Consider the following 27471-nt stretch of genomic DNA (forward strand, 5'->3'; position numbering starts at 1 on the left):
GTAGTTGCATTTTCTAATAGAGTGCTTGGCCAAAGTAGGCACTCAATAAATGTTTGCTAATAAAAATCTTACACTAGAGGTCAAACCTAAAAGTAGCCATATAATAACAGTTTAATAAATATTTATTTGTTCATTCATTCTATAAATATTTATTGAATATGTACAGTGAATTGGATATGTTTGAAATGAGAGGATAGGGAGAATGTGAATGTGCCTTCTTGAAATGAGATGGTGTTTTTAGAGAGTCTGATGAAATTCCAGACTTGTTACTCAGAAAAATGCATATATGCTCACATTCACATTTTTACATACATTTACAGTGAGTTCACTGCTTCCTGATACTCGTTCTTGGAGCATAGGTTAAAAACCTCCGCCTCCAGTTGATAAGAACATGGCTCTATGTCAGACTTAGCTACAAGAAGGACAGATTTTAGAGACTTAAAGTTAGACCATCCGTCGTGACCCACCCATCATAGTCCTTCATTCCTGAATCATTACAAGTGTGCAAGTGACCAGAGTATGGATTCTGTCAAATCTATATCTTTACCTATATTTTAGTGGTCTTCCCTACCTCTAAAATATTTTTGAGACTCACATATTATTTTAGGCTACTGATAATTAAATATATACAAATAGCAAATCTACCGCAAATATGTCTCATGACTCATTTGACTTTACTTAACCATAATTCTGTGTAAATACATAGATCTATTTGATTTATTGGAAGACAGAGAGTTTCAAAAAAATTGCTGGATAGAAAATACAATTTCTACATCTTAGAAAACATTTTAAGGTATATTTAGATTAAATGAAACATCATATCCCATTCGGTGTAGTAGCAAAAATAGAAACTATCTAGGAATAATATCAACAAGGTGTATGCACTGCCTGCCTGTAAAAAACTTTACTGTGGATTTGTGACTAGTGACTATGCAAAGAGTTCTTAGAAATGGTGCTAAAATCATAATCCATGAAATAAATGGATAAATTGAACTTCATCAAAATTAAATTAATGACTTTTGCTCAGCTAAAGATACTGTTAAAGATAAACACTGCATGATTTCACTTACATATGGAATCTAAAAAAAAGAAGTCAAATTCATAAAACAGAGAGTAGAAAAGTGGTTACCAGGAGCTAGGGAGTCAAGAAAATAGGGTGAGGTTGGTAAAAGGGTACAAACTCTTAATTATAAGATGAGTAAGTTCTGAGGATCTAATGTATGACATGGTGACTATATTTGATAACACTATATTGTACAACTGAAATTTGCTAAGAGCGTAGAACTTAAGTGTTCTCACCAAAAAAATGAAAAGTACTGCAAAAAAGCCCTCAAAAATTAATTATTACAGTTCAGTCTAGCAATCATTAAAAAAAAAATAATGGGGCCCCATGGCATAGTGATTAGGTTCAGTGTACTCCACTTTGGTGGCCGGGGTTCACGGGTTCAGATCCTGGGCACAAATCTACACCACTCGTCAGCCATGCTGTGGTAGCATCTCACATATAAAGTGTAGGAAAATTGACACAGTTGTTAGCTCAGGGCAAAACTTTCTCAAGCAAAAGAGATTAGCTCAGGGCTAATCTTACTCAGCAAAAAAAAAAAGGGGGGGAACAAAAAGACAAACTATAGACTGGGAAAATATTTCCGAATCCTGTATCCAACAAAGACCTTCCAGTTAGAATATATAAAGAACTGTTAAACTCCACAGTAAGAAAATAACTCAAAAAATGGGCAAAAGGCTTTAACAAACATTTCAACAAAGAGTCAATTAAGCAAATGAAAAGACATTCAATATCATTAGCCATTAGGAAAATGTAAATTAAAACCCCTGTGAGATACTACCACATAGCTATTAGAAAGGCTAAATTTAAAAAAAAAACAAACTTGACAATGCCAAGTGCTGACAAGGATTGGAGCAAATGGGACCCTCATACATTGCTTTGGTATAGCCACTCCTTAGAGTCGTTTGGCCGTTTCTTATGAAGTTAAATATATACTTTTTAAACGGCCCAGCAATTCCACTCCTTGCTTTTTACCTGAGAGAAAAATTTATATTTGCACAAGAATCTGTACCAAATGTTTACAGCAGTTCAATTCACACTTGTAGAAAACTAGAACCATCTCAGCTGTCCTCCAGCATGTGAATGGATAAACAAACTGTGGTATATCCATACAATGGAATACTACTCAGCAAGGAAAAGGAACAAAGTATTGCATGCAACAGCTTGAATGGATCTCAAAGGCATTATGCTGAGTGAAATAAACTGTCTCAAAAGATTATATATTATATGATTCTATTTATATGATATTCTCAAAAAGACAAAACTATCGTGACAGAGAACAGATCAATGTTTGCCAGGAGTTAGGGGTGAAAGGAGGGTAAGACTATAAAGTGATAGCACAATATTGGAGTGATGGAGCTGTTTTACATTCTGATTATAGTCGTGGTTACACAAATCTAGATATATATTGAATTTCATAAAATTGTACTCCAAAAAAGTCAATTCTACTATGTGTTAATTTAAATAGAAAATAAAATAAAAGGTTTACTGAGGAATACAAAAGAAAATCTGTATAAATGAAAGCCCTATCATCTTCCTAGATTGACAGATGACATTCTTCCTAAATTAGTCCTTATGTTTTATGAAACCCCAGTTCCAAAGGAAGGGAGAAGGAGTAGAGGATGTGGTAAGAATATTTTATTTTTTAGTCCATTTGGAAGAAAATATATCCAATAAAAAAATATTGAAGAATTGGGGCTGGCCCCGTGGCCGAGTGGTTAAGTTCATGCGCTCTGCTGCAGGCGGCCCAGTGTTTCGTTGGTTCGAATCCTGGGTGCGGACATGGCACTGCTCATTAAACCATGCTGAGGCAGCGTCCCACATGCCACAACTAGAAGGACCCACAACGAAAAATATACAACTATGCACTGGGAGGCTTTGGGGAGAAAAAGTAAAAAATAAAATCTTTAAAAAAAAAAATTGAAGAATAGAGTAGACAGACAGTTTCATGTTAGATTTGAAACATATCATAAAAGTACCATAAGTAAAAGAGTGCTCTACTGGTGCCAAAATAAACATCGGACAGTATAAAAACTTAATACACAAAATGACAGCTACACAGGAATTTAGTATGTGAAGTAGATATATCAGTACTGGATAAAAAGACAGTTATCTGTCATTTTTTTAAGAGAAAAATATTTAGAATTCAACCTCAGCAATAATTTAAAATGAGTTTCAAAATGAATATAATTAAAATCAAAGATGGCTATTTATTTAATATTAAAGAAAGAAAAAAGAAAAAGAAAAGCCATAAAGAAAAAGATGGAAAGACTTCAAAACATTAAAAAAAAATCATAAACAAAAAGGAAATGAGAAATGATAAACCAGAATATTTGCTACACGAAAGAAAAGGTATACATATAATTAACATAAGGAAAATGCGTAAAATCTAAGAAAAAAGGCATCCCAGTAGAAGATAAGCCAGAAAAAAAAAAAAACATAACCAGGAAGTGTCTTTAAAAATCATATTCCTAGTAAATATCTGGGAAAATGCTCACTAGTTTAAAACGTAAGTATTAAAATATTGAAAAACCATTTTCCTATGTTCTGGCAGTAATTGTGCAATATTATACTCTGCAATATTAATAAGTCCATGAGAAAACATACACTTTAATATACTGAAATACAACTAAGATATTTAACATATTAAAATTCAAAGACACAATTTAATAGAAGGCAGGTTTGCAATACAATTGAAAAACCTTTAAAATATACACGCCTGCCTTTCCACTTCAAGGAAATAATTAAACATGTGAATGAAAATGTTTACCTTTGTAACAATAATGTACAACTGAAATCTTACAAGGTTGTAATCTATCATAACATTAATAAAAAAAAAAATGTGTACCTTTGGAAACAACCTAAGCATCCAACAATTAGGGATTCACTAAACGCTTTATGGCAGTTCATATAATGGGATACTGCACAGTCATTTAAAATGAAGTCGATGCTTATTTTACATTAGGAATGATTTTTCCTATTTATTCCTAAGTGCAAAAGCAGTTTAAAATGGCGTATGTACAAAATGGTCTCATTTTTTAAATAAGTTATAAAGATTGCATAGAGTAGTCTGGAAGGATATATTCTAAAATGCTACATCTGCATGATGGGTGGGTGATTTTACTTTTTAGAATTTTGTGCTTCTCTGAATTTTCTAGTTTTTCTAAAATGAACCTCTTTTACTTGTGCAGTTTTTAAATTTCTTGAAAATCTAATTTAACAAAGTCTGTTTGGAAAGCAGCTCCTTTCTGCGTGGTCTCACCCTTGAGCCTATGGGCGTTTATTTTCCTTGGCTGAAGGAAGAGCGACTCTTCAGGCCCACCCTTAGCACTGTCAGGTCCCTGAACATGAGTACAAATGGAGACCCATATCCCATATGCCTAAACGTTTAAAAACTGATAAATCAAGCTAATAAACTGTTAGAGGAAATATATTCTATTCTCCTATTTTGACAAATATTCCTTCATAACAAGAAAACAGAAAAATATATTTAAATCTATTGTTTTTATAGGTCTGGAAGTTTTGGCAAAATTCCAAAGATGACTCGATTTGATTGTTATTGCTCAGCTGGGATTCTGTTGACGGGCCAGCAATGTTTGCATGAGTAATAAAATGAAGACATACACAAATCATGAAGCATTATATCCTTATGCAATACAGTTCATTTTTCATGCTTAATTTCAGCAAAATACCAATTATGTTACAATCAGGATTTTTATATTAATTTTCTCCTATTGACAATTATGATCTAAAGCGGAGGTGGGCAAACATTTTCTGAAAAAGTCAAGGTAATAACTCTTTCGGACTTTGTAGGCCATGTGGTCTTTGTCACAACTGCGCAACTCTGCTGTTGAGGTTCAGATGCGGTCACAGGTGGACATGGCAATGTGTCTATGAAACTTTACTTACAAAAATAGTTAGATTTGACCTGTAGGCGAGAGGTTGGAGATCCTTGATCTAAAGGATTTTTAAAGGGCAAATGTTCAAATTTGGATATATGTCGATCCAAAATATAAATTTAAGAGTAAAATTGGAAATGATTTTCCTGTTTTAAGTTAATTTTCTTCTAAAGTATTCCAAGTTGTCTATCAAAATCCAAAAACAAAATGTAAATTATAATTTTTAAATATCAAAATTTAAAATCAAAATTAAAGTTGACTTTATATTAATTTTTTAACATTGTAATTCAATCTCATTAAACATTTTCATAAAATTAGAACTGTTTTCCATTCTAGTTTTCAATGTCCATCTAGTTGCCCAGGGAAAGAACTCAGTATCATGCGTCACCTGTTTCATGTAGACCTACGTATTGGCAGGTCTTCGAGTAGCATCATTTACTTAATAATGCAGAATGACTCTCCTCCTCCATGTGCCACTGTTGTGAGTACCATGCTGATGTGTGAGGACCTCCAGGACCGTGAACTGGAATAGGAGGAGAAGCAAAGAAATGAGCACTCAGTAATACTAGCAAATGATGCTTTTATATCAAGAAGCTATTTCATGCCGTCTGATATGAAGCCCTTGATAAGTCACTCGCCTTTTCTCTCAGCTAACTGCTTCCCTCGCTCAGACTTTCCCCAAACCAGACGCAATGTCCATCTCCACTGTCAGCAGCAACACAAACCTATGTGTGTTCTCCACATTGAGACCTGTTGTTTTGAAGACACAGGGTGAGAGGTGTGGAGAAACATTCCCCTGGGACCTGAGCAGTATTAGGCATAAGAGTGGATTTTTAGGGCTGTGGGTTGCCGTGTGCCAGCACTTGAGTGACAGTGTCCTTAATAAATCTGTGTATGTGATATGTGGGACTTTATTCATCCTGGGTCTTTGAGCTGGGTCGCTTCTTCTCTAAGGGCACTGCTGATGCTTTTCACCTGTGTCCCACCTGGAGCGATGGTTTTCTCCTTCCTGGTGGCTTGTATTATAGCTCCACTGCTGGGCTGTGTGCAGTGGACGCTCGTTGATTGCTTTAGTCTGCATGCCTCGTTTCATGATGATGTCATTCTTTTGGAGGTTTGTTTTATGTCATAAGAGTGAGATTATTTTGGAAGTTCTGTTAGTAAGACAGAATGTGTATCGTTTTCTACTGTTCAAAACCAGGGAGGCTGATGACAGGGTACCGATGGCAAGTTTTGGAAAGAATATCCAGGCAGCGCAAGGCCCCGGACCAAGCAAAATCATGGTTTCACATCAGTTTTCCTGTTTTAAACTTAAAAGACATATTGATTTAGCACCTACTCTGTGTCCAGAACCTAACAAACAGAAAAAAAAAATCAAAGAAATTAAAACAAACAAAAAGCCCACCACTGTCAAAATGTAACAAAGAACCTTTCCAAAATTTCAGGTTTTTCTTCATCGTGCCCTCCGCACGTCTCTCTCTCTCTCTCTCAGCTTCCCCACTCTCCTGAAATTGTCGATTTCCAGGCAAGGAAAGCACATTTCCTCCCTTATCTCCAGCAGCACATATGCAAAGACCTGATAATTCCAGGCTGATGAGAGAGCCGTGCTCTGAAGCAGCTGTCCGCAGTAGCACAAAGCTGATAGCACAGCTCTCAAACTCATCATTTATAAAGCTCCTGTCAGGAGCCGAGGCAGGGGGTTTGCTGTGGCTGCCAACACAGAGCTGGGAGAGGCCTACCCTTGGCCCATGCTCTGCCCACTTTGATCAGGAATTCCATATTCCCCTTCTTGATGGTTGGTCTTATAACATGGTTAAAAGTGCCAGGTAGGATGAAGAAATAACAATTCTCCCTTTAATCAGGGCTCCTGTGTAATTTAGCTTTCCTGCTGGAGAAGCTCTGCAAAGGAATCTGCCCTCCACGGGTGGACTTTACTTTTCAGGAATTTGAAACTTCAGCATGCTCAAACCCTGTGCATATTATATTTCTAGAATGGGGGAAGGATGCTATGTCATAGAAAGAATGGTGAACTAAGGGTCAGGAGACCAGCATCTAAGCCAAGCTTTGTGTCCATGGGGCTGCATCACTTCTCAGACCTTTCCACATCTGTGAGACGTAGGGGCTGGAGCAGAGCTGTCGAAGGTGATGAAGGTCCCTCCCAGGTCCAGCATGCAGTGGTGCTCCGCTTAGGAGACACAGTTCTCTCCTTTCCCTTCTCCAGCACATTCTTCTCTTTTTTCTCCCACCTTCTTGATCGCTTCCTCTCTGTCTCTCTGTAATCAGTCTCTCTCTCCCTCTGTCTCTCTCTGTCTCTCTGTCTCTCTCATTCACACACACACACTTCAAAGGGTTTGTAAATATTTATCAGGCTTTAGATCCTGACTAATTTAATTGTAGTTTATCTCCACTATATATAATCATTTTTATAACTAGATTTAGGATCATTCTGTAGGAATTATTTCTATTCTAACTGACTTCAGATGTTCTCTCAGTTTTTTCTACACTGGCTGCTTTATTCTTGAGCTTTTAATTTGGCCCTATCTGTCGTTCAACTGAAATGAAACTTCAAGTTTGATTTTTTTTCTCATGGTTACCTAGACGCTAAGCTTTTTGAATCATTGCATATCTGCAAAAGTCATTTTGATACGACTTCAAATGACATACAACTTAGCTGAGTGTAAAGGTCTTTTTCCCTTTAATCTTTTAGACCCTGAGCACTTATTACTGAAGTCTCAGGCCGACCCCCCACTCCCCACGGTTTGTTGGTAACCTAGTTATTGTGTTTACTTTTCATTTTGAATGCCTATGAAATTCTTTATTCTCAAACTCTAAAAGTTTGCTAATATTTTTCAAAGTCTGGATCTTCATTTACCAGGGCTGGAAGTAGAGTGGCACACCGGTAGCATGTAAGATGCAAAATTTAAGGTGAAGCTCCCTGTCAGGGCGGTGAAAGTGCTGAGTTCTGCACACAGGGACAGAAGAGTAATTGTCACTCTTTAGTTTTTGCAGGAAGAATGTCTTAAGTCCAGAGACAGACTCACGGTGGGGAAGTAAGACATGTTCTTGTCTTTTTCCAGGTGATTTCTTAGGCTCTGATTGTCTTATAGATTCTGACGTTATTAGGTTGTCTGTGAACTTAGTTTTTAAGATTGTTACGTTGACTTTTTTTTCTGGATAGTCTTTGATATTTTGATAGGACATTGTGAGAAGCATACCAGTTCCTGAGAGCCAGACACCATTTAAAGCAGAGTTTAAGATAATGTACTCAGAGTTAGAAATGATATTTTAAATCTTATAAATACTTGAATTCCCCAGTGAAGTAATCTCAGAAGGAGAAATTCAGAGGGTGATGCAATGAGCCTTGTAAGATATTAGTGTATTTTTGTATTTCCTAGAAGTCAATGGGTGAAATTATTTGTGGGATTACTTGGGAAATTCTAAGGTCCTACACAAACATAAAGGATTATTGCTTGAATTGATGATCCTAGATAACTCTTGCCCCTCCACCTTCAGGACTGCTCTGCTCTCTGACCTGGATACAGACAGATTTTCTACCCTTTCATGAGGATCCCCAAAATTACCAGCCAAGAATCCTTGACTTTTCTCGCCTCCCCTGGACTCCCAAGAAATGTCAGTCGTGTCGCTTTCTTGAAATAAGCTTTTTTGCCTTTGTCATAAAGCCTGGTGGGAATAAGCACCATCTAGTTCTCTTTCTTTGCCTGACTGTTCAGTTCTAGAAGGAGTCCACTGCCGCCATCCCTGGGAAACGCACCAGGCTTTAAGCTTGTTGTTGACGTATCTTGACGACAGTTTGGATATTCGAATTGCACATCTAGATTCGGTCAGCGTGGGAGCCAGTTCAAAAACATAAGGCTTCCTCTTCTACAGAAGCCAACTCAAACAACTACTAAAAAGAGTTTTCTTTCCAGCTTTACAAGTCACGTTTTGAGTGGGGTCCCACATGACAACAGCAGGAAAAGCAATATTGATGCGATTGGGGCTTGGCCCGGGGATGGCAGGCTGACAGCACTGGGGGCCCACGGCAGCTTCCTCTGCTCCAGACTCACGCCATCTGGGACCCACGGGAATTACCTTCAGACCGTGGCCATGAAAAGAGCATGTTTTTCCTAGAATTTTCTGCTGCCAGAGGCTTCCAAAAACAGACACATGGTTCTGTTTGGTTGTATAGACTAAAAAATTCTACGTGTACGTGCGCCAGATTTATTTGTTCCTCAAGGTAAACTACCTCTGCAGTACAATTCAGAGACTTTCCCTGGCAGCGTGTTCTTCATTGCAGAAGAAAGCCTTTGAAAACATGCTGTGTGTTTTACCTGTTTGCCAAATTCCAGACAGAATGACTTGTACTGTAATACGCACATGTTTTGGCAGGATGTCAAAGATAGCCACCAGCAACAATGCTGATGCCTGGGTGTTCGGGGAGGTTGAAAGAATATGTACTTTAGACCTGAGTGGACCTGGATTTTCATTCTCTCCCTCCCCTCAAGACACTCATTACTGTGTCTCTTTGGACAAGTCATATTACCTCTCTGAACCTATTTCCTCATCTGCGAAATTAGGCTAATAATTCTACTTTCCACTGTTGTTATGAGATGCAAGAAATAATACATCAGATCTTGGCCTATGCTAAATGCTTCCTAAGTGTTCACTTGCTTCTGTCTTCATCATGTTCTTCCTAAGACACCTGAACTTGAATTTTTGGCTGCCCTGCATCTGTTATTTTTGACAGAGTCCTATCCGTGAACTTCACGTCCTAGCAGTGACATCTCTTTTTGATGTTTCAGGCACAGAGGAAGCGTGGGACAAAGAAGGGTCTCCTTAGTCACTGGCTTATTGAATGTGGTAAGACCACTCAACTCCTGGGCTCCCTGGTCTTTCTGCTGCCTCCAAGCACTAGGGAAACCCCCAAGGGAGGCGTCACTGGGAGCGGTCTCGGCACTCTCCCTTAGCATCAGTTATTTGAGCTGCATCTTTCAGACCTCATTGGTGTTGAAGTCAGTTCTGTTGATGCAGAGCTGCCTTGCCTAATGAGTGACACAAATCTTTTGATTTGATTGGTAGACGCACACTTCAGAACAGAGCAGGTGAGGCTGTGCAGAGCTTTCAATTGACAGATTAATGATGAATTGAAGTCCTGCACCATCCAGGGAATCTTAGAGGTGGGAATGTCTTAGAGACACAGGGGACAATAGTCTTATTTTGCTTATGAAGACACCAAGGCCCTAGAGAGCTAAAGTGATTTGCTCCAGATCACACAGCTTATTAACAGAAGAACCGAGGCTGAATCCACATTCCTATTCCTAGTTTTGAGTTTTCTCTAAGACTATGTTGTCTTCATGGAGACACGTGGTCCATCTGTGCTGTATTTTAGAATAAACCAATAATGTTTTGTCTCCTTTTGAAATCTTAGGCAGAAATCCTAACTTTTAAAAATTATCTCCACCTCTATTGAAAGAGAAATTTACATTTTTTCCTTTCTTAGAGGAAGAGGGGGGTGCCTACTTCTTTCTTCAAAATAACTGATGATTTTTTAAGTTAAATTTCTATCATTTTCCACTTTTAAAACTTTGGGATCTTCTTTGAAAACTGTGACTTTGTTCCCTTCATAAATCAGCTGTCCAGCCTCAGCAGTCCTCCCTTCAGTATCTCTCTTGCTCTCCCACCCCTGTCTTTACCACTCTCAGCCCCTAGTCCAGGTCGTCAGCTCCTCAAGCTTGGATTACCCTGGAAGAGCCTCCTACAGCGTTTCACTAGCTGGACCCTTTCCTTGCTCCGTTCTAACTCGTGCACTGCCTCAGATTTCATTTATCACTGGCAGTAATCGTGCCGTCATCTGTTCAGTCTAATTTCATACAACTCTCCTAATTCAAGCAGACACACCCTTTCCTCTGTATTCAAATCAGAGTTTGGGTCTTTCAGGACCTTCACAGCTACCGGCTGGGTAACTGTCTCATGTTCTCGTGTTCTCCATCTGTCGAATTTGCTCCATCCAGGCCATCTTCTGTATATTCTTTTTCCATCCCCTTTCTCTGCTGACTTTCTTTAATCCAAAGTGACAGAAATAGCCTTGCACTAGACCTTGGGAGGACCGTTCATCACCTTTCATATACTAACTGTGGGAACTCACACATGCCACTCAGACTCTCTCAATCTCAGATCCTCATCAGAAAAATGGAGGAGCATAATACCTGCCTCATCTCTCCAATGGCTGCGTAAAGATTCAATGAGAAAGCAAGTGCTGCAATGTTTTGCAAACATAATGCACTCTTCAGATATCTCTCTACTCGGGTCCCCACTCTAGAGACACATCCCCTGCGACACTGTGAACACCACTGGGCTTATAGCACCGTGTGATTCACTGGCCCCGTGTGGGACAGAGGCTAGGCAGCTCCTGTTCTGATATCTTACCTAGGGCAAAGGGGAAGGAGTCACTGAGAGGACCACTGATTCCTGGGTATGGGCGCTCAACTCCTTTTCTGTTATGATCTGAATTTCATACATATGTATGCGTATATATGTTTATATCATCAAAAATAGAAGGATATATATGTGTATATATCCTCCTTTTTTTGTTGGATTTCTGGGTAGCTTGCATTTTGTCTATTATGGTTCAATATGAACATTCGGGAACATGTCCTTTGGTGAACATATATACAATTTCTATTGAGTATAGTCCTGGGAATGAAATTGCTGGGCCATAATGTATGCACATAATCAGTTTGGTAGATAGTGCCAAAACATTTTCTAAAGTCACTATGTCAATTTACACTCAGACCAACAGAGAGGCAATTTTTCCACATCCTCGCCCACACTTGGGATTCTCTGTGGTTTTCATTCTAGCCATTCACGTGGGTGTGTCATTGTATGACAGTGTGTTTTAATTTGGATTTCCCTGATGACTAATGAAGTTCAGCACCTTTTCATGCGTTTATTGACCATTTGGATTCAGTTTTTGTATGCACTGTCTACTCAAGTCTTTCACCCATTTTCCTTTTATGCTATCTGGTTTTTTTTAGCTTATTGATTTATAGGAACTCTTTTTATATTATGGATAGGATTCTTTTATCAGATATATGTATTTTAAATATTTTCTCCCATTCTGAGGCTTGCCTTTCTACTCTCTTAATGGTATCATTTGATGATCCGAAGTTCTTATTTTGATGTAGCCCAATTCATTATTCTTTTCTTTATGCTTATTCCTTTAAGAAATTTAAGAGATCTTTGCTCCCCCTCAAAATCATTAAGATGTGCTCCTAGGTTTCCTTCCAAAAGTTTTATTATTTTGCCATCTGAAATTGATTCTTATACATGGTAAGAGATTAAAATTTCTTGTTCCTTATGAAATGTGGAATGAATTGACCAAACACCATTTACTAAAAATACAATTTTTTTAGGAAGAAGTACTTCCAGAGAGGGCCAGTAGCAATTCCAGTGAGAGGGTGGGGGAGCAGGAAGACAATATGAAGGCAGGGGAATTGAGGAAAACTGGCCCCAGTGGATACAAAGTGTGAAGCATATGATGTGGGTTCCTTTTTTACACTTTCTTAAATGTCTTATATGCACAATGAGTATGTGTTGTCGAGTGCCATTGAGGGCTACCTCTGGGTGGTGCCCCTGATCATGGAAGCGGTGGTGCAGACAGTGCTAGAGCAGTGGCCGTTTTATCCCAAGGGAGGCCTTGCCTCTAGGCCTGTCAGTGGGGTGCTGTCATGGAAGCTGGTCTGTCCTATCATCAGTGTGACAGTAGGAAAGCTTTCTGGGTCATCTTGGTACTCCTACCATAAACTACTCACTTGATTTAGGGCTTGAGTAGAAAAAACCAAACTCTTTAGCCAGTCTATCATGGTTCCTACACCCTAGACAGCATAGACAGCTACTCAAATAACTCTAGGCCCGTGGAGACTATTCCCAGTGTGACTTATCAGATCCAAATGAAATACCCAGGACATCAAGGTGGCACACCTTTATGAATCAGACGGAAGTGTTATCAAACAGTTTACTTCTTGGCAAAACTCTACCACATGGCATGGGAGGAAATTGATGCTCCTTAAAAAGTGACCTCATCTCTTTCACACTGTAATAAACCAGTCCTTCCAAAGAACTTGGCTTTGCCAGTTCATAGCTTTCAAACCAGGCATCCTCACTGTCTGAATGTCATACATATGGGGCCTCCAATGGACAGGTGTGTAGATGTCCCAGGAACATACCAGAAGGTCTCTGATCTCCTCTGGACTCTAGACGGAATGGAGTTCTCCTGGCAGTCAGGAATCCTGAACACCAGGCATCAGTTTCTTAAGAGCAGTTCTTGGTATGTTCCCTATAGTCATGGTCATGTCAACACTCCATTCACTGCCCAGATTGCCCAAACCCTTGGCTTGATTTGTCTGGGGAGGTGAGTAAACTGAGATTAGAGAAGTTAAATGACTACCTCATGGCCACCCAGCTGGCAGTGGGCAGAGACCGACCACAAACTTCATTTTCTAATTTAAGACGGCTCCGCAAAATCTCATAAATTATTATACTCCCCTTTGATCTAGCAAGAGGAAAGCAAAACCACAGCCTCCTTCAGTACCTTATGCTAATGTTTAATTATCTGCAAAGATAAAAAGACTCCTTTGTCTAATTAAATTCTATTGGTGCACTTGAGGCCCTTGTCCTCTTGGTGAGTTCTTTTTTAAATAAATTATGGTAAAATAGGCATAACGTAAAATTTACCAGCCTAACTATTTGTAGGTGGACAGTTCAGTAGTGTTCGGTGCGTATACATTGTTGAGCATTCACTCTCCAGAACCCTTTTCATCTCTCAAAACTAAAACTCTTTGCCATTAAACAACTCCCCGTTCCCCTCCTCTCAGCCTCTGGCAACCACCCTTCCACTTTCTGTCTCTATGAATTTGACTCCTCTGGGTACCTCATATAAGTGGAATCGAAGAGTATTTGTCCTTCTGTGACTGGCTTATTTCACTTAGCATCATGTCCTGCAGGTGCATCCAAGCATTGGTGTGTGTCAGAATTCCTTTCCTTTTTAAGGCTGAATAATATCCCACTGTGTGCATAGACCATATTTTGCTTATCCATTCATCCATCGATAGACACTTGGGTTGCTTCTACATTTTGGCTACTGTGAATTCTCACGGCAATCTTTAGGGAGAAAGTGCAAATTGCCTTATAATAATCCTTAATTTGCTTGTGGAATCCCTTTCTGTCCTTGTCCTTTTCAGGAGAAAAAAAAAGAAGCTTCTCTAATTTTTTTTATAATTCTAGTTTCTACCCATTTCCCCATCCCTGTACCTACTGTAAATATCTCCAAATTCTTTTCACGGTTTAGAGGCAAGGTTGGAATGGCCTATTAGCCTGGAAATTAAGGCCTCTCAGAACTTAGTCCTCCCATGATCCAATTAGATTTCTCAATCCCCAGCCCAAGTTGTTCCATCATCAGGCAAACCTCATGTGTCTCCTCATTGCACACACCCTTCTACTCCCATAGGCTGTCTGGTATTTCTACAAAGCTTTCCTAATACTGGGATGGCTTTTTCACTGCCCATCCAAGGCCCAAGCCCTCAGGTAAGGAAGGACGACTCCCAAATTCTCCTAAACACATCAAAATACGGTCTTCCAAATTACATGTGCATTTTGTTTTATGTGACAGATGAGCTCTTTTTTGAACATCAGAATTCAAACTGCAACAAGAAAATGAATAAAGATATGAAAAAGGAGATTACTATTTAAAGAATCCTGTGTGAGTCCTTTTACAAAGCCATGTACTTTACAATGCAAGCTTCGTTAGGATTTATTTAGACTATCACTTCTGCTGTTTTGAAAAAAGTACCTTGCAGGCAGCTTATACTTAACTCCCCATCCCCACCCCATGTAAACCAATCAGTTTTCCTCATCCTGTAGATGACAGTAATTAATGTGTTTTTCTTCTGAAATCCTATTTTAGCTGTTTCCTCTTCAAACTCCTCCTATTTTGGAGAGCTCTTTCCCCTACTTTATTGAGATAATTTAAAATGTGGTTTCTTTTTTCAGCGACGTTAGTAGTATTTCCTCTGGCCCAGCACAGTCTGCAGCTCTAATCTCTGCTGAAAGGCTGCTGGGGATCTGTGCATCCCCCGAGACGGGGGAGAAGGGAGGCTGGGATTCCAACCAGCAGCTCTCGAGTGACGTATGCTATCTCTATTCCACTGGCCAAAGTATGAGGTTGAGTAGCTGGAAGTCGAGCTTACAGGAAAGGAGGCAGGAAGGCTGACTTCTTTTTTAATCAACAAATACTCCTTCTTATCACATCAGTGGTATTTGATGTTTGCTTTTAGAGTCCAAGACTTTTTCCACATGTTTAATCAAATTTCCTTCACTGAGATATTCCAACCATTTCTGGATAGATCCCCTGGCTCATCTTGTAAAAGTGTAACCTAAGCTTCCCAAGTAGGTTGGCCTAGCCAATTTCTGAGCTCCATGAAGGGAGTTACACGGTGAGGAAGTCTGTGAATTCCTGTCACACAGTGGCACCAGCGTTGCATGGGCGGTAATGACAATTTCTGTCTCCTTTGTGTCAACGCCAAACTCTCTGGTCTTTGCTTAATTCAGGAGTATATTTAAGGAGTGGAGAATGGGACACATTAGAAGTTCTTTTGAAAAAGGGATTGTAGATCTCTTTTTTAAAAAAGGAACAGAAATCAGATACCTAATTATCATTTCCCCTTTCCAGAAAAGAGTAAAGATAACTTGACTGAGATATCAGAGTGCAAAAATGTGAGAAAAACTGCATCATTAAACTAAGCCAGGGTCAGTGGTTTACTACTACAAATGTTGGGGAATTTGTGCCAGATATAATGTAGCTAAGAAGAGGAATGTTTATGAACCAATTGATATGATGCCTGAGACAGATGCCAAAGTACAGTCATGGCCGCATAATGACGTTTCAGTCAACAACAAACCGCATATACGACAATGGTCCCATAAATTAGTACCATACAGCCTAGTGTGTAGTAGGCTAGACCATCTAGGTTTGTGTAAGTCCACTCTACGATGTTCGCACAACAACGAAATCAGCTACCGATGTATTCCTCAGAACATATCCCCATTGTTAAGTGACATGTGACCATAATCCATTTGGGGTGGTCGGGGAATAGAAATGGAAGGGTTATGAATAGAAAGGTATGAAATAAAATTGGCCACCAATTACTAATTTCTGAAGCTGGGTGTAAGGTATATGAGATTTATGTTACAATTCTCTCTACTCTTGTGTATGTTTGGAATTTTTCGTAATATGTAGTTAGCAAATAGTGTAGGTGGGACACAATTATAGGAAGTCAACAAAGGCAAACTCATCACACAAAGTACATTCTTTTATTACAAAGGAAAAATAGAAATTAATAATAAAATTATAACAAAAACAGCAAATCAGCCATTAGAATTCAAAATAAAAATAGAAGCAATCCTAGATAACACCTTGACCAAAAAGGAAATAAAAAGTACAAAATGCAATTACTAAATATTTTTGAAGTTATGACAAAGACAGCAGTACATGTCAAAACTTGTGAAATTTGACCAAGCCTGTACTTAAAGGGAAAATGTTGCCTCACAATGCTTTATTACTTGAAAAGAGAGATTGAAAGTAAATGAACTAAGCACTTAGTTAAATAAACTGGAAGAACGATAAAGCATAACTAGAAGATGAATAAATGGCGGGCATTAAAAAGCTAAAATGCAAATCAGTGAATGAAAAAAATGTAATTGAACCTGGAAAGCAGAAAGAAAGGCAGAAAAAAACAAAATTATGGTTGAGATTGGGGGTATAATTCCAACTACTCAACTGGGTGATTCTGAGAAAATAATTGCACAAAATTGACCCAAGATGAGGCAGAGTATTTCAACTAAACAATAACCAGAGAAGAAACTGACAAGATAGTTGAAAATCCTGCTTCTACCCTCACCCCCGAAGCGCCAGTATGACTCTGTAGATGACTTCCATCAAATTTTGAAGGAATAGAAAATTATTTTGCTACTTAAACTCCTCTAGGATATAGAAAAATACGAAACATTTCTCAACTCATTTTATTTGTGGAATAATTCATATTCTAATAATTGATTAAGCTATTGATCAAAAGAGAAACTGCAGCAACATCTCATATGAATGAAAAATCCAAAACAAAATAATGATGAATCCAATCCAGGAATGCATTAAAAGAATGACATACCATGATCAAATGAAGTTTGTTCCCGGAATAGAAGTGAATCCCATAAATTTATGTTTGATTTTTCTTATCAATGGAACAAAAGACAAAATACATTTAGTTATTCCAATAAATCCCCAAAATACATTTATTCTAACATTGATTTGAGCAAGATCTATTTCTTATAAAACTTGGAATTAGAAAAACAGTGCCTTAATATTAGAAAAAATATATATATATAAATTTCATGTAAATAGTGCGTTTAATGACAGTACACTTCAGTTGGAAGAATGAAAAGGTTTTCTCTCTCCTGATCATCCTTTTTGACTGGCCTGAGACCTATCAGTTCTCAGTAGGAGCCCATGCCTAAACTGGGTAGCAATGTCTGCTCCATCAAGACTCCAATGGGATATTTTTTTAGCATGATACAGTGAGTCTAACATTCATCAGGAAGAGCAAAAAGACAGGAATCATCAATAATGTTTTGACCAATAAAGAGTCAGAATTTACTTTGGTGTACATGAAAATATACTGTAACGATGATCACTTATCATGAGAATTAGGCCAATGTAGAGAGGAATCAAGATATTAGACTACTATAATGATGACTTTTCAAATTATTAGATAAAAGATGGATTATTTAATAAGTCTTGTTACAGGAAAATTCAGGAATTATAAAAAGAAGTATTTTGTGTACTATGGTGTGATATTAAGTTAAATATGATTGCTTTGTTTATAAGAAAACCACAGAAAGGGCTCAGAGTATTTTAATCCCATCTCATAGCAGTATAATTGCGTTTATTACAATATTCTAATTTGCCTAAAGAATCGGATCAAGGTTATTTTCTTACAGCATTGTGGGCTGATAATAAAAAATAAAAATTATATGGCACTTATTCTGTGCCAGGCACTTTTCTAAGCTACTGAGGTATATTAACTCCTTTAATCATCACAACAACCGTCTGAGATCGACATTATTTCCCATTAAACACAACAGGAACCAGAGGTGCAGAGTGTTACTGCGACTTCTCCGGGGTCACACATCTAGTAAGTGGGAGAGTTGGCGTTGCGACTGAGGCAGCCTGGCTCCAGAATATACAGCACACTCCCTCTCCTTGCAGTGAGCTCTCTAGGTAAGGCAGGGGAGTCGTTCATTTTTCAGGCTCTAACATGCCTTTTTGCTTTGCTCAGGGACCTGATGCCGAGAACCCTGGACGGGCAGATCACCATGGAGAAGACACCCAGTTACTTTGTCACCCGGGAAGCACCCGCGCGCATCTCGGCCATGTCTAAGGACACCAAGCTCATCGTGGTGGTGCGGGACCCGGTGACCAGAGCCATCTCGGACTACACGCAGACTCTCTCCAAGCGGCCCGACATCCCCACCTTCGAGAGCTTGACGTTCAAAAACAGAACTACGGGCGTCATCGACACGTCGTGGAGCGCCATCCAGATCGGCATCTACGCCAAGCACCTGGAGCACTGGCTGCGCCACTTCCCCATCGGCCAGATGCTCTTCGTGAGCGGGGAGCGGCTCATCAGCGACCCGGCCGGCGAGCTGGGCCGCGTGCAGGACTTCCTGGGCCTCAAGAGGATCATCACGGACAAGCACTTCTACTTCAACAAGACCAAGGGCTTCCCCTGCCTGAAGAAGGCCGAGGGCAGCAGCAAACCCCACTGCCTGGGCAAGACCAAGGGCAGGACCCACCCCGAGATCGACCGCGAGGTGGTGCAGAGGCTGCGCGCCTTCTACCGGCCCTTTAACCTCAAGTTCTACCAGATGACCGGGCACGACTTTGGCTGGGACGGATAACAATATAATTTAAAAAGAAAAAAAATATGAAAATATAATATATTTTTTTACCAGTCGGTAGAGAAAAGACAGTTTAATATTTGTGCTGAAAATATCGGTTTCAGTATTTTTTTCAAAGTATGTTAAGAGATTGTCCTCACCTCTGCCCCCATCTTCATGTATAACCCACACCAAACATTTCGATAAACAAAAAATGAAAACTTCACTCATCTAAATACTTCCAATTTTCAGTTTTTATTTTATGTTTTATATATGCAATCATAAAGTGTGAGCATCAGTGGCCATTAAAACTTTTTTAAAACTCCTGAGGGTAAATCTTTTTCTTTTTTTTTTTAACAAGGCCCAGATAAAATTGCTATCTGTCCTTATGTTTTCCTCCTTTTAACTTTTTTCCCGTGCCATTTTTTTTAAATCATTACCCAATTAATAATGCTACACGTTTGCACCCACCTCGCAGTTATCAGTGTGCTTTCAAATAAAACATCTTTTTTTAATCCTTATACGACTATGCGGTGTGAGAACTGGTATATAGAGATTATTATCCCCGTTTCACAGATAAGGCAAGTGCGTCAGGGAGGTCCGATGACTTACTTTAAGGCCAGATGATGGACCCTGGACAGACCCCCAGCTTCTACTTGTTCCTTGTTTCATGACACTTTCTCCAGGGAGAATGGTGAATAAGACATCTGTACTTTTAGGAGTGGCTGGCTAGTTTGGGGATGATCTGAGATGGGACAGAGAAGGTTTCCTACTGCTTTCTAAGTTCCAGGCCAGCCTTCTGGACTCAGTCGCATTACACGGTTGTGCTCAAGAAAACCACTCAGACCTGCACACATCTTCTAAGAGCCAGTCTTAGCCTTTAAAGTACCCTGAGACAGGAAATCAGCTTGACTGAAGTTGAGAGAAATTATTGGATTCTTGTGTGGAGAACACGATGGACCCTCACACTAGGAACAGGGCCAGGGGTGGTAGGAGCATACTTTCCCTCCTATTTGTTGTTTTGACTGTCTTTTTTTTTTTGGTGAGGAAGAGCTAGCATCTGTTGCCAATTGTCCTCTTTTTGCTTGAGAAGGATTGTCTCTGAGCTTACATCTGTGCCAGTCTTCCTCTATTTGGTATGTGAGATCCTGCCACAGCATGGCTTGATGAGCAGTGTGTAGGTCTGCACCCAGGACCAACCTGGGAACCCCAGGCCGCCAAAGTGGAGCATGTGAACTTAACCACTACACCACTAGACCGGCCCCTTTTTCTCTTTTTTAACAAACAAAATCTGCTTCTCTTTGTAGCATCTCGTTTCTAACCTTGGAGCTAGTACTAAGAAAAAAATCAATAAACATATTTACAATGGCCTAATTTTTCACAGGTGGAGGACTATCACTTTCCACTTTATATTTTCTCCATTTCCTATTCATACCAATTATAACCCAATATTCATTAAAATTTGGAAAATATTCTAAGAAACGCAGATGTGGGTAAAATGGTGGTTTTTCCTTTTCTCCCATTTGTTTCTGCCCAGCACCCATTTATATAGCTCAAATAAATCAGTGGTTTATTAACAGTATTCCTTTACTCTCTGAGTGGGCATTAACAAGATTAGCATTAATGGGAATTAAATTGGTTTAGAGAGAAGCACATACGCATGAAATATATAAAACATTTGTAATTAGTCTGTCAGCAACATTTTATTAAACCCAAGAGGAAAATGTCTCCTATCTCATGGAAGTTTTCTACATCTGCCAAAATTTAAAGGACCAGACATTCTAGTATTCTAAAATAATGTTCTTTTTCTTCTCCAATGTTGTCAACAAAAGAAAGTAAAATTGTTTTAAAATATGCAGTACAATTGTGCATTGGCCATAGGTGCTCTATCAGGTGAAGGAATTATTTCTTGAGCAGCCTAACACAGGATGAAAATGAAGGGAAAAAAAATCATTTAAATGTCTAGATAGTCCATGATTGCTCCAAATCTTTGGGTTTATGTATTAATATCCCATTTTCAGGAGTTAAGTAAACCCCGAATCCAGGTCCCCTTTTCCAGTTGATTTCCTTTCCTTCAGTGCCCTCAATTCTCCAATGTGACAGCCTGTTTTTCTTCTACTTGAATCGTTGCTACCAGCGACGAGACACTCATTTTAGCTCTTCTCATCTTTTCTCTTAACTCATTTTATTTGTGCTTCTGATTATTTTGTAAGTGTTTGCTTGGAATTATGCAAAAGTGGCTTGCACAAGGAAACAATTGCATCTAACAATCTGTATTCAGCAACCTTCATCTTTTTGTGTTAAGAAATAATAAAAACCAGAATTGAGTGCAAAGGACCTCTTCTTGTATGTAGATATGTTTTTGTTGTTCATATTATTTTAAAGATGAATGACCACACAGCACTTCAGGAAAACCTTCTAACTTCTAAGATTGCTTAAGAGTGTTGCAAGTTATAGATCTCAGTGAAAGATCTAGTCAGCATACTTTAAATATCCTCCCAAACAGGAATTTCCCGTTTCTGCCTCCACGTGGTACTTAGTCCTACTATGCATGGTCTTGGCCTCAGATTTCTCTTGTCCATTCAGCTACGCCAAATAAGATTTGAACATCTTAGCCATCCTTCCTCCCAGCTGTCTGCTCCTGCACCATGGCTATTGACCTCCTTAACTCTTCTGAGAGATGGAGAATTATCTCTCTGGGAGACCAACCAGAGGGCTACAGCTTCATTCTGAGCACTTTGCTTTTGAGGTCACGTCTACAGTGTATAAATTCCCCAGATAACTTAATAACTTTTAAGAGAAATTAATTTCATTCCAGTGACTGGAGATTAATAAGCTTCTAGAGAATGGATGTTTATTACTCTAGGAGTATTAATCCCACTCTAATTTTTTATTTTAAAGATCTCCAAAGTTATAACAAATCTCAGTTGTAATCTGGATCAAATCCACATTTGGCACTTGAATCCTTTCTTTAGCTGGTTATGCCGGGGTTGAAAACATTGATGTGTCTATAAATTCTTTGTTGTTGTTGTTGTTGTTGTTGAGGAAGATTAGCCCTGAACTAACATCCGTTGCCAATCTTCCTCTCTCTCTTTTTTTTTCTTGAGGAAGACTAGCCCTGAGCAAACATCTGTGCCAATCTTCTTCCACTTTACAGGTGAGTAGGCACCACAGCCTGGCTGATGAGTGGTGTAGGTCCTCACTCAGGTTCTGAATCCGCGAATATGGGCTGCCTAACTCAACCATTACACCATGAGGCTGGCCCCAGTGTCTATAAATTCTTAACTCTTGATTTTGCAGTTCTAAAGAGGATAAATGTCCCATAAACACATTTATCCCATTTTGTCAGCTGAGACCTGCCAAGTCTAAAAGATATCTAAAATTCAATGTGTGAATAATAAAAATGTCTGTAAAATAATAATACCTTATATTCACTTAGCAGATTATCCTTTCAAATGCATCATTTCACCATAAACCAACAGCAGCTCTCCGTTCTCATTAGTTCCACTCTACAGATGAAGAAACTAATACTTAAGACAGTGATTCCCAAGGAAAGATGATTTTGCATCCCAGGGCAATGTCTGGAGCTATTTTGGTTGTTGCAAGAATGGTGGAGTGTAGGGTGCGTCTAGTGGGTAGACGCCAGGGATGCTGCTAAACATCTTGTAACGCACAGGAGAGTCCCCATAACAAGGAATTATCCCGCCCAAAATGTCAGTGGTGCTGAGGTTCCCAGATTAAGAAGAAATAAAACAGTCACAGCTAGTATGGTCTGAACCAGGTCTTAAAACCAGGTTCTAATTAGCACTTGACTGATAATTCTTTCACCACTCTAGCTGTTTCTTTTGAAAGCCTTTCTTTCTCTCTCTAACTCTATAAGTAACTCCATTATAGTAAGCAGATCGATGTTTAATGCTGTGCTTTGCCAAGAGGAGTACTAAAGAGAAACATCACTGAGGTGGGTTTTTACAAGGAAGATACAAAAGCAGCTTGTAACAAACAGATAGTTGCATTGTGATGAAATAGAATCAGTCAGCTTCAAGTGGGAAAATAACTTGCAATAAAACCTTTCCAAAGGCTTTTCAAGTTCAAGTCTTGCAGTTTCAATTTGCCTCCAAGACAGAGCTGTGACAGTTTCTTGTCACCTGACACAACCAAGTGTCAAGAGATACAAGTAAATGGCTCCACTTCTGTTAAACAGCTTAATTCAGATGGATGTGCTATGTTTACAAATGGCCCCGAATTGCTGAGCAACAGCAAAGGAAGATGAATTCTTACTGCCACATTTTCTAGAAACCCCAGAATTTTGTATGTAATTATCATAGAATCAGGAAAGAGAAGAGCTTGTGGCTCACGAACATAGGAGAGTATGCTGAGATTCAGTCCAGTGAAAGTCTCGTGCAGAAATGAAAGCCTCTGCTTGTTCTCCTGTTGTGCCCTGTGATCAGTGAGGAAGTATGGGACTGTAAAACCTCAAAGGTCAAGCCCTTTTGGGGAAACATCAGCATCACTGTAGAATTTGTGGTCCTCCGAATATCTTCATCAACGTGAAAACAGATTTGCATTCAGAGTCTCAATTATTTGGATGAAAAGCATGGATATGGAAAGTGTAAACCTGTTTGTCCCATCAAGGAACTTTGGAATGACAGACTTTCCCTTTAAAGGTTGATAAAAGGTGAATTTGGGAAAATTACAAGGCAGTGAACCTTCCTACACAGAGTAATAAAATAATAGATTTTCATTATGCCCCGAGGAAATAAAACTGAAAATAGAAATTGCTTCTAATATATGGATCCATTGTGAGATATTTAGGAGATTTAGTTAGTATGTTTCAAGCTATAACCTTAATTTTCGAGTTCAATTTCCAACTGTTGGTTGTGTTGTTTTAATAGCTGTATGCTCAACAGCTTACTCTCCTCTGGTTTTACTGTCAAAATAAAAGCTAACAATAAATAGGCAACGTACATTCTGTTATGAGTCCTTTTCATCCCCAAATTCCTGGGTCTAGTATTTTAGGTGCATTCGAAGGATCAGATATGATGAGAAACGGCATCCTTTGTTAACTCTGTCTGGCTGGTACCTGATTAGGCTAGATTTTTCGCTTGATGCTAACTGATATTGATATTGATGCTAACTGATATTGATATTGTCTCTGCACATAGCAAACTGTGGTCCATGTGCTTTCAGTCTCTTCCAAAGTCACTTTAGAGTAATCCTAGAGTGTATACCGTCTCTGGTGTCTTGTTTTCATTGCAAAGAGGAGTGATGTGTCTTTTTCCTTTCCACCTCCCATCTCCATGCTTCTTTCACTTTCTAGTGCCTTCTCTTCCTATGTCCTGCCTGTATGCAATGATCCCCCTAGCATCCCAGCCCTACTGGCCTAAGTTCTGCCCTCCCTTCAATTGTACGGTACTCAACGGCATACATGTCCTGCTTCAGATTCCTGGGGGAGATTTTGCAGCCCACTTAGGGTAACTGCTTTCAGCTTCAGCTCTAGGGAAAGTAGTCTGATTATCTGATGTAGATACCAGAGCAGATGAAGGTCAGATGGGTTTAACTTTCCCCAAGAATATTTACATTAGGAAAACAGGGCCCAAAGGAAGATGAATGAGACAGAGTATGACAGTGTGGGGGCTCATTTTGACAGGAGGTGGAGGTGTTGTTGGAAGGACACTGACCAGCTTTGCCGTGCCCCACCCCTCACCAGTGACCTGAAGAACCAGGGTCAGCAACTTGGCATTCCACTTCTGAAATGGTGTCTGCCTATGGTCTGGGCAGTGGCATTTTTCTCCCACCTGTTTTCCCATAAAGCCTTGTCTAAGCTCAGATTTCTTTATTTCAAGCCTGCAACAGCTGGTCAACAGAGAACAGTAGGAAGCAAGAAAACTTTACAGTCATTTCTCTGCCATTTTTCAGAGGAAACAAGAGTTCTTGATTAGCTACCATCAACTAATACCTTTAGGGTCAAACCTAATTCTTATTTCAGACTACTTTATCTTACTCCTAACAAAGATCAGTTTGTTCTTTGTTATGAAAAATCCAACTAAATATTCTATAATAATAGTAACTTACCTTTAGATGGAATGATTCAAAGCATTTTTACACACTGCTTAGGCTTGAACTATTTTTTTTTCCTTTCTTTCTAGATTAAAAAAATGTTTATATAGTATATTATAGCTCTTTCCCATTTGCAACAAACTCTGCATTTCCCCTCCCCTGAATTACTTACAGATATCTTTTCAGCCTCTTTCTTTTCACCCTTCTTACTTACATATCATTTCTCTTCTGAGTGAACTTTCACCCTTCAATATTTTCCTGTATCAAAATCCTTAAGCCAAAAGTCATCTTGCATTTTTATTTTTTGTATTCTTCTTTTCTTTACAATTAGATTCTTAGCTGTTACTTTTCCCTTTGTGTAACCGTCTACCTCCAGAATTGTACCTTATTTTTCATTTTAAAGCTTGTCCTTTATTCTTCCTTCTTTGATCTTCACCTTTTCTCAGATTGTGCCTTTCCCTTTTAGGAAAAGTTCTCTTTGGAGAAAAATCTCCTTTCCACTAGCCTTTCAACATATGGCATTTAAACTTTCTTAGAGATGTAGCTTTCTTATCCCCTCTTACCCACTAAAATGCAAAAGTACCAAACAGCGTTGGCTCCTGACTATAAAGCGATTCCATATTGAACATGTCCAGCTCTCCTTCCATCCAGCCGTAAATAATGAGCTCCTTTTCAGACTCTTTGGCCCCTGCTTTTTGATGAGACCATTAATAAAAAGTTCTGTATCAACGGAATGATAAACTCTACTAGCCCGAGCCATATATAATGAATACGCAGAAAAATTGGAAGCAGATCTGTTTTTACCAGCCTCATCCTGTCTTCCCACTGAAGTTGCAAATCTCCCACATGGTAACGATGCCCAGGGTCCATTTCTCTCATCAATCCTTCAGTGTGTGTCTCTAGGTTTCTCCCCAGTCTGTTCTCTGCTTTTCCATGCCCATTTATTCCTACAACATTTTCATTATTTGATTCACTCTAGCTCCAATTTCTCCAGCCTGATCTTCATCATTTTTACTATCATCTCCCTTATTTCTGCTATTGCCACTCGGATGTTTTCTAGATCTCTAAAACTGTGCTGAGTCTGCTTTTCCCTGATGCTCTATCATCTTCATGAGCACCCCTCCTTCATTTCCTATGTTATTTTGAACTTTTCTCCACTCACCGTTTGAGGCCAGGGATACAGCCATACTGGTAAGTAATATGATTAAATATTCATTAGACTTACTTAGAGCTTACTTATATATATCTTAAAAGGAAACCGTGGTCTTCCAATCCATCCATTTTATTGATCCTATTTTCCTTTTCTTATCAATTCCTCAGCTCTTTCTGTGCCTTAGTGATGAAATCCCATGTCTTGTGGATAATTTTGTGAATGGTCTTGATGATGAATGGTGAAGTCCTGCATGAATCATTCAGTACCGCTGATCGTCAGTTTTCTCATTTGTTAATTAAAAAAAACAACTGCAGTGCTGTCAAGTTCATTCCAACTGAAACATCCAGAAACTTTTTATGGTTGGGGCTGTCACTAATCATTATTTTTCTTCTGTCTCTCAAAATGATTATCATTAAATCAATCACTTCACCTATTTCCCACAGTCCCCTGAAAACTGTGGCTAAAATTTGCTTTTATTAATGTTATCTGGCCACCAAACCTTTCCTTCCTGTATAACTTGGTCACATTTGTCCATGTTGGAGGAATGGTGAGTGCCCCCGAATTGCGTGTTTCTTCCTACTTTCCTTGCAGTCCTGGCATCATCACTTCTCCTTGACTCTGAGGCCATATCTTTTCTGGATTCTGAAAATATTCTGTTAAAAAAAATGTCCTTAATAACAGTTTCTAAATTGAGGCTATCTTAATCCATCCCTTTTTGGCCCTTTAATTTACAGACTACCCCCCACCTTGAACAGTGAAATATAGCTATAAAGAAACTCATTCATTCTTGTGTTAACCATTGCTTCCATCATCACTTTGATCTGGTCCAGACGGACCATGGTTTTCCTTTGACATATGCTATTTTCTGTGAATGTTTATACTCTGGATTTTTTCCACCTCGTGCACCATTCCCTGCTTTTTCAAAAGAAGGAAGTGGGTACCTTACTCTTTGAATCCTTTGCTACTGAGATAATGCACCGTTTATAACCATTTAGAAATGGGGCAGTGCCTCTTGATCGACCATACAAATGCCTTCTGAGTCTAGCATTTACCCAACAATTATCATCAAGTCATCAGAAGAGGCACTCTCTGTTGCTTTGTGTCCTGGTCTCTATGGTCCTTACAATTAAATCCAGTCAGCTTTGATTTGTGGGAATTTACTTAGTTTCAAAGGTGTCTTTTGAACTCTCTTTTTAAAAAAGAGTCCTCTTTTTTTATTTTGCTAAAATATACATAACATAAAATTTACCATCTCAACCATTAAATATACACTTCAACGGGATTAGGTACATTCACCATATTGTCTGCAACTA

General features: G+C 39.0%; 1 protein-coding gene across 1 annotated transcript in view; it reads left to right on the plus strand.

Annotated features, from left to right (window-relative positions):
* The window catches only part of HS3ST3A1 (heparan sulfate-glucosamine 3-sulfotransferase 3A1), an 89875-nt gene extending 70621 nt beyond the window's left edge, over nucleotides 1-19254 (plus strand). The window contains exon 2 of the mRNA XM_046676906.1: nucleotides 18348-19254. Coding sequence (XP_046532862.1) covers nucleotides 18348-18969 — 622 coding nt within the window. The 3' untranslated portion in view covers nucleotides 18970-19254. The remainder of the gene's footprint in view (nucleotides 1-18347) is intronic.
* Nucleotides 19255-27471: the final 8217 nt, after the last annotated feature.

Source organism: Equus quagga, chromosome 11 (assembly GCF_021613505.1).
Source record: "Equus quagga isolate Etosha38 chromosome 11, UCLA_HA_Equagga_1.0, whole genome shotgun sequence".
Classification (NCBI taxonomy): Eukaryota; Metazoa; Chordata; class Mammalia; order Perissodactyla; family Equidae; genus Equus; species Equus quagga.